Genomic DNA, 9,203 nt, shown 5'->3' with positions numbered 1-9,203 from the left:
GACAAATTATTCGAAATATATACCGGTTTTATTATAATCTTCGCTGAATACATCGTTATTTGATGAAAATAATCTAGCTGACTTCCTCACTGTGTAATTTATTTAATGCATGCTCATTGTAATAAGCTATAATGTCTTTTGATATCGTAAAAACGCAGTGAAAGGCGCTAGTACCATACAAAAACCAACTGTTATACTTCAATACGACTCTGCGAAAAAAAGTGAACGAATTTACCTCCCGTCACTCCGCTCAAAAATTTGTGTTCCACTAACTTGATTCATCTAAGCACCTTACACCAATTTAAATAATAACACAATTTTTTATGTGTCTGTTCTGCTATAAATATAATGTGAGTTTAAGTGTTGATATCAGTCATCCTCCAGCTGCATCAACTAAAAGATCATGTGGTTTGCACGAGCATCATTCGCAATCGCCTTATTGACATGTGTTTTTGCCGAAGAACTTAAACATAATAGTGACAGAAGTGATTATAAAAGGTCGTTCGCTAAAGACTGTGATAATACGTTTTCGCTAACATGTTTAAAGTTGAATATCGTCGGTTGGGTTGACAAACTTAACGAAAATGAAAACTTAAGTGTGTTCCCTGGTGTTTCGATAGTGCGTGAAAATGCTAGTGCAGCGGGTAATAACGCGGAGGTAGTGGCGGATCTCGCTCGGGAATTTCCCAACGATCCTGATAAGAGGCTGGATGCTTTTTTACTAAACAAGGTCCAAGGGTTCCTCAACAGCCACTCTATCAAAGTTAACTTCGGCGGAGAGGAGCCTGAAGACGAAAATGCTGTCGTCGGCCGTAAGAAGAAAGGAAGGAGAGGAGGTGGAATGGGAATGATGTTCGCTGCAGCTGCCATGATGAAAAGTACCCTGTTCGCCATTGGTATGGGAGCCCTAGCCGCCCTTGCCGGTAAGGCTTTGATGACAAGTTTAATCGCCTTGATGTTATCTGCTATCATTGGTCTTAAATCTTTGTCTGGAGGAGATTCCAAAACCACGTATGAGGTAGTTTCCAAACCAGTGTACACTCATTCTAGTTCGCATTCGTCTGGACATGAGGACTACCACCATGGGTCTGGGGGATATGGTAGGAGTTTTGATGTGATGCCATTACCACTCGGTTTGCAGCCAGGATACAAACCAGCTTAGGATTTTTCAATTTATTTATTGTTATTTATTTTGACTTAATAAATTATTTATTTATTTTTTTCAGTACCTACTTTATTTTTGTCTCAACACTTCTCTAATAATTGACTACAGTTTAAAAAAAATATTTAATACTATATAATTACAGTAATATAGTGTATTACTAGTAATTATATATTATTTACACAATACGTGTCTCTCCCTATAATATAATACACTAAATTGCATAAACCTTCTAGCGGGGGCGGCCACAACCCCCAAAATCTTTCATGAAAAGGGGGGTTGAATGATGACTCATTTAAATATTGTTCAACAACCTAAAAATACCACATAAATTATATATCTTTTCAGTACTTTTGGAAAAATCTTAGACTGAATACTCGAAAAAAATTTTGTAATTCTGAACTCGACAATTAACGGTTTTACTCGATTTTTCAAAAAAAAGTACTGAAAAGAAATATAGTGTACCTGATATTTTTGAAAATGTAGTTGAACGACCTTTAACATGAGATATCGTTCAAACCCCCTTTACAATAAATATTTTGGGGGTTGTTTCCGCCTCCGCTAGAGGGTTGATGTAATTTAGTTGAAAACTAGTCTACAAAATGTCCCCTCACAAATAAATTTAAAATGTGTTTGCATATTTGTAGATACTTTATAGGGACCAAATCATAATAGTGCAGTCACTGAAGGTTTTCGCCTCCGATTTCGTTGATCCTCCATTGATGTTCATGAAAATTGGTGAGTAGTTAGAGAATACCTCAAGGAACAAAGGTGACATAATGCCAACTTGCGCTTTTATCCTGGGGGTCGATTCCACCCCCCTCGTGGGTGAAAACTATTTTATTAAAAATAATACCATAAATCGATAGAAGGACGACAAATTCTAAGCAAAATTTGTTATATAAAGTTATTAAAATAAATCAAAACTTTTTGAGTTACTAAACATCAAAAATTTTAATTTTTCGTGAGAAAAATCCATGTTTTTAGCCGATTTTTCATAAATAACTCAAAAACTATAAGTTTTTACAAAAAAGTTGTAATTACCAAAATTGAAGATAATAAAAAACTAAATAGACTCCTCGCTTAAAAATCTAAACTAATGTTAATTGAAAGTGAGTTAGGGGTAATTGAATGTATATTTTTTTAGACTAGTACTCAAATCTAAGTATTCAAGCTTAAATAACAGGAAAACGATGCATTTCATAAAATATACGGGTCATGCACTTATCAAAGTACTTGGGAATACCTATCAAATGAGCTCCAGGATAAATGAATAGCATCAAAATTAAGCAAGTTATGATGAAAATAAGAGAGCCCTTTCGAATTTTTTAGGAAAAAGTGAAAAATAAAACATACGCCATTTCCACAAAAATTAAAATTTATAGTAATCCTTACTAGAATTTCTTTATATTAGTATAAATAATGATTTCCATAATTTTGACCGGTTTAGAATGCATATTTTTGAAAAAAGATGTAATTTACGAAAATCATAATTTTTAAAATAATTGTAATTTTCATTTTATTTTGATAGTAATTCCAAAAATACTCAACATACGTATAAATGATATAAAACCGAATTTTATTTTTTTCTGTAAAATATTCCACCGTTTTTACTATTTCCCTAGGGTAAAAAATAACCTAGATAGAAACGTTTAAATCTTAAATTTTGCTGCGGCAACCATGTAACCGGGACTATTTAACCTTTTATTTTTAAAAAAGTAAGAGGATTAAAAGGATAAATTCGACTTGGTTTATTATCCCTTGAAATTAGTTTTCAAATGGTTTTAGGTGAACCTGATATCGAAAAAATTGACGGAATTATTAAAAAAAAAACACCATTTTTTGGAAAAATTTTTAAAAGATAAATTTTGAAAAATTTTTTGTGCATAAACTTTTAACGCGATCCACTTGCTCGGGGGCTTATTTGATAGATATTTTTAAGTACTTTGAAAAATGTTAAATACTTTATGTTATAAAATGCAAAATTTTCCCGTTATTTAAGATTGAATATTTGGATTTGGGTACTCGCCGAAAAAAATATACATTCAATTACCTATAACTCACTTTAAATTAACACTAAAATGTTTCTTTAGTAACGAGTCTATTTCTTTTTTCATTAGCTTTGGTAATAATAACTTTTTTCTAAAAACTTACAGTTTTTGATTTATTTATGAAAAATCGGTCAAAAACATGGATTTTTCTCACGAAAAATTAAAATCTTTGATGTTTAATAACTCAAAAAGTTTTGATTTATTTTAATAACTTTATATAACAAATTTTACTTATAATTTGTCCCTCTATCGATTTGTGGTATTATTTTTAATAAAATAATTTTCACCCCCGAGAAGGGGTGGCATCCACCCCCAGGGTAAAAGCGCAAGTTGGCATCATGTCACCTTTGTTCCTTGAGGCATTCCCTAACTGCTCATTAATTTTCATGAAAATCGATGGAGGTTCAACGAAATCGGAGGTCATAGCTCATATCCACCTTCAGTGACTCTACTATAAAGGGAAATCGAAAAATGTGCAAAAACACGTCAAAATTATTTGTGTGGGAGACTTTTTGTAGACCAGTTTTCAACTAGATTACATTAACCCGCTATCGGGGGCGGACACAACCCCCAAAATCTTTAATGGAAAGAGGGGTTACGTGGTACCTCATATCATTTAGGAAAGATAATAACAATATGTTATGTTTCAATCAAAATTTAGCAAGGAGAAAATTTAAAAAATATGGATTTATTATTTTTACTGAGAATAAGCCACAATTTTACTTTAAAACGATTTTATTTTGATGTTTCGATTTCCACATCGGAAATAACAGTTTAAAATCATATTACATAGTTACATGTCAATTTGAAAGAAAGGTGCTACGTAAGATATTCGGAGCGGAATATGGAGGCGTAGATATAACTTTGAACTGCAGAATATCTACAAGCATACGTTTGGTGGAAAAGATATTATCACTATAATTAAGCGAAACCGCCTGCAGTGGGCAGGACATGTAGCCCGGGCCCCTGAATCGAACATGATAAAAAAGATTCTAACAGCGCAACCCGTGGGAATGAGAAGACGGGGTAGACCAAAGCTGAGGTGGATGGACGGGGTAATACAGGATGCCGAGAAGATCGGAGTCGGCAACTGGAAAATGCAAGCAAGGGACAGAACAGAATGGCGTAGAAAGCTTGAGAAGGTCGAGGCCCTCTAAGGGCTGTAGCACCAAGATAATGATGACGATGAGTTGCATGTCAACGTGTGGATATTGTATATTTGCTAATTATTTAAAGAGCTTGATTTAACTTCACTTTTGCTGATCTCTTTAGAGCAGCGGTATCGAAAGTGCGAATTGCCATGATGGCTGCCGACCTTCTTAGAGGAGATGGCATATAAAGAAGTAGAACCCATGTGTCTATTATAAATCTTTTTCTTACATCATCCTGAACGCAACTAAAAAAGGTGCAAGTCTGTAGGAGCTGTATTTAAAAATCGATTTATTCTGGTGTTTTTTGTTCTATATGTAAATCCTTCTATATGTAAATGGTAATAAAAAGCACATACCAACGCAGAAAAGATATACATAAAGGAACGTGGATTTCCCCTGACAAAAGGACAATAAATCAAATAGACCACATATTAATAGAGAAGAAGCACGCCCATAATATAATAAATATAAAAAGTATGAGAGGAGCGGAATGTGACTCAGATCACTTTTTGGTAAGAGCAGCCTATAGAATAAATGCTAATATAAAGAAAGACAATCAAAGGGACAAAGAAATCAAAAAACAATTCGACACAGCAATACTAAAAGATAATATGACACAGAAGAAGTACGAACAACAAATAACCAGCAGACTAAACGAAGAACCAGAAACACTAGACCCGGAAGAAAAGTGGGAAAGCATAAAAGAAGCAGTTTTAAACACCAGTAAAGAAATATTAATTAAAGGTAATAGAAAACAAAAAGCAAAAGAATGGTATGATGAGGAATGTCAAAAAATAGCAGAAGAAATTAGAAAAATAAGAATAAAAAACTTAAGAAATAATAGTGACATTAGCACACAAGAATATAGAGAATTGAAGAGAATTATGAAGAGAACATGCAGAAATAAAAAAAGAAAATACAACGAAGAAAAACTCAAAGTGATAGAGGAAAAATTCCAAAAAAAGGAAATAAGATCCTTTTACCAGGAAACAAGAAAAATGGAAAGGGGATATCAGAAACATAACCCATATATGAAAAATGAGGAAGGAATATTAATAAATGAACCCGGGGAAATAATGAGAAATTGGCAAACTTATTTTACACAACAATTAAACAAAAACGAAGAAGAAAGGGGAACAATCCAGGAAATTGAAGATGACCATATAGTAATAGAAACACCTACGAGGGAAGAAATAGAAAATGAAATAAGAGGGCTAAAAAACAATAAAAGCCCAGGAATAACGGAAATATCGGCGGAAATGATAAAGGCAGGAGGAAAAAGACTACACAAGGAGATACATAGCCTGATAAAAAGTATATGGGAAACAGAAAGAATGCCAGGAGAATGGACCAGGGCAAGGATATGCCCCATACATAAAAAAGGTGATAAAATGAGATGTGAAAATTATAGAGGTATCGCGTTGCTAGAAGTCGTGTACAAAATATTGACAAACATCTTAAGAAAAAAGCTGAATCAATACACGGAAAAGATATTGGGCGAATATCAGGCAGGATTCAGAAGTAATAGGTCGACGACAGACCAAATATTTGCGTTAAAAGAAATCCAAACTACGTGCTACGAACATAAAATAGCAGTATACGTCCTGTTCGTCGACTTTAAACAGGCCTATGATACGGTAAAGCGGCAACAGATGTACGCACTAATGAAAGAAATGGGCATACCAAGTAAAATCGTCAGGATGGTAAAGATGACTATGGATAACTCCACAAACGAAATAGCATGGAAGGGACATAAATCAAATAATTTTGAAACAAAGGAAGGATTAAGACAAGGAGACCCACTATCAACGACTCTTTTTAATGTAATACTGGAAGGAATAATCAGGAAAAGTAAAATAAGCACACAGGAAACGATTTTTAAAAATGGCCACCAATGTATTGCATTCGCAGATGATCTAACATTATTATCGACAAGTAAGAAAGAGCTAACAAAATTAATGAGCAATATAATAAAACAAGCCAAACCTTTTGGTCTTCTCATAAATAAGGAAAAGACAAAATACATGATAATGGGAGAAACAGATAAAGAAAATGAAGACAATTTCACATTGGAGATAGAAGGAGAAAATGTATGCGCATTTAAAAGAGTTTCAGAATTTACATACCTGGGTGTAAAAGTAGATGAAAAGGGACATGGGGAAGGGGAAATAAAAGCAAGAATAGCAAAAGCAAACAAAAAGTATGGAGCATTACGTCCATTAATGAAATCCAAAGATGTGTCAAGAAAAACAAAAATAAGAATCTACAAAACAGTTATCAGACCTACAGCTACATATGCATGTGAAACATGGGTGCTTAAAAAATCAGAAATAGACCTTTTAGAAAGATGGGAGAGGAAAATACAACGAGCAATATATGGAGGCGTGAAAATAGACGGTCAATGGAGAAGAAGAAATAATAAGGAACTTGAAGAACTATATAATGAACCAAAAATAACGACGGCAATCAAAGCACAGAGAATCCGATACTTAGGACACATAGAAAGAATGGGAAAGGCGAGAATGCCAAAAATGGTTCTATTACGTAAGCCAATACAAAAAAGAAGAATAGGAAGACCAAGAAGGAGATGGAAGGACAGCGTATATGAAGACTTAAAACAAAGTAATATTGTAAACTGGAAAGAAAAAGCTTTGGACAGAAAACAATGGAAGGAATTGGTGAAGAAATGTATGGAAAGACTATAATGTTAAGTGTAGTATTAAGTGTTTTATACAAACAAATGTAATATTGTATATATTATAGTAGTATAGGATATAGCATTATATATAAATATGTAATAGTAATTGTAAGGAAAAATTAAATCTTTCAGCCCTAGGCCTTCACGGCCTGTTGAGCTTAATAAATAATAAATATGTAAATCCTGGTCTAGAAGGTGCCACACTATCAGAAATAGTTATTAATGCACAACGTCGTTTGCAGAGGCTTAAAATAAAAAAAAAACTAAAAACGTTTTATACATCTTATTAACACATCTTTAGTTTCATTACTACTCTCAAACCTGAATTGCAAGTAAGGCGTAAACTGAGTCATTTACACGCGAATGATAACAGGAAAGATAGTAGGAAAGGAATTTACCAAAAAAAGAACACCTGTAACTGCCTCGATCAATTAATTAGTGAGATGGTTACAAAGTGACCTTATTACCAATAAAATATGTATTCAGATTATTTACATAATGTTTCAGCAAGGGACGTATCAAGGGAAAAAATTGTTTGAATGAGACAATAAACAATAAATCACTGAAGACTATTGTTTTCAATACTTCCACAAAATTTATTTTTTTTATTAGAAAAAGAAGTCGCATCCAATAAAAGGTTAGCGAAGGAACAAAATATAAATAACAAAATAAACAACCACAGATTGTACAAAATGTTTATGGATCTTAGATAATTAACTATATTGTCATAGGAATAGTTTTGACCTAGAGCCTCTGGTAGAGCGTTTGGAATATTGTAGAGCTGTCTTTCCTACTCATTATTACTAAAACTTATTAAAAATTGTTCGACTGTTAATCGGACGTTACACTGATCACATATAGGTGGATTATTCTTTGTGAAAAGGTAAGAGTGTGCTAACCTGGTATGTCCTAGACGTAAACGCGCAACCACAATTTGTTCTCGTCTATTGCGCGACGATGGAATCCACTGAGACACATTATTTTGGATTTTTTTTCATCTTGGAATTATTTTGAGATTTCGCCACAAACACAACACTAAGTCACTGGAAACACACTTGTCTATCGGCTCCGAAAAATCACTTAAAATTGCCTCTCGTGCAGTCCTGTCAGCTTCTTCATTTCCTCTTATTCCGACGTGTGAGGGAACCCATACAAATTGGACGCTTCTTCCATGTTCATGAGCTTGGGACAGCTGGTATTTTAGCAACTTTTCAAATGGATGTTTCGGAAAAATAATATTTTAATGAGTTTAGAGAGCTAAGGGAGTCTGTTATGATCAGGGCTTTTGTGAGTGTAAGCTCGTTAAGAAGTGTCACAGCACGGTATATGGCGTAGAGTTCAGCTGAATATGTGCTACATGCTGGGGTTAAACGAAGAAGAAGATTGTTTTCTGAAGAAACGATTGCTATTGCTACACCACCGCTTGCACGACTTGCATATGTACGGTTTTTGCGGAAACAAGTGAAATGTTTGGAATTGTACAACTGATTGGTCTTTAAGTTTGTCTCCTGTAGACAAATAATATCTGGAGAATATTCAGATAAAAGAAGCTGTAGCATAGAGAGACGATGGAAAAATCCATCAATGTTCCATTGAAGTATCGAGTTGAATGTTGTTGACAGATTCGGAGTTAGATGATACTGAACAATAATTGTCTACAGAAGGGTCACTGTATAAGTCAGAACTCTCTTTCCCTAAATAAATGTATTGTTTCTTTTGAAGTTTTGTAAACTTGGTTTTTGTAGATCTATCATTTGCATATTGATAGCTGCTTTGTAAAAGATGGAGTAAACCAGCCATATCATTTGTAAATTCTTTAACGACGCTAATAGTGTCATTATCGGGGAGCTTTGGACATTATCAATCAGTAAGGATAATTGGTGGTAATTTAAAACGAATGATGGGGTATGATTATCAATAAAATTTTCAAGAGTTTCCCGTGTAGATGGGACTTTAGATGAGCGCGGTTGTTTTGGTTTAGAGGATTTGGGTTTTGCAAACAGAATTTGTGATGGAATTGCCGAGTCTGTAGGAGGCGTATCGATCTCACTAATACTGCGTTTTATGAAAGAACTTGCGTTTTCGCAAGTGCTATTAGAGTTTTCACTTAGATGCTGTGGCTTTATTACATTTGAAAGTAC

The 9,203-nt window shown here is 33.9% G+C and overlaps 1 protein-coding gene across 1 annotated transcript; it reads left to right on the top strand.

The window, feature by feature from the left end:
- The first annotated feature begins 360 nt into the window (after nt 1-360).
- Nucleotides 361-1,228, top strand: LOC114324589 (uncharacterized). The gene has a single exon (XM_028272456.2). The coding sequence runs from the start codon at nt 404-406 to the stop codon at nt 1,160-1,162; it is 759 nt and encodes a 252-aa protein (XP_028128257.1). The 5' UTR covers nt 361-403; the 3' UTR covers nt 1,163-1,228.
- The last annotated feature ends 7,975 nt before the right edge of the window (nt 1,229-9,203 follow it).

This window comes from Diabrotica virgifera, chromosome 6 (genome assembly GCF_917563875.1).
Source record: "Diabrotica virgifera virgifera chromosome 6, PGI_DIABVI_V3a".
NCBI lineage: Eukaryota > Metazoa > Arthropoda > Insecta > Coleoptera > Chrysomelidae > Diabrotica > Diabrotica virgifera.
Note: the sequence above shows the minus strand (reverse complement) of the source record. Positions and strands in the feature narration are given on the sequence as shown.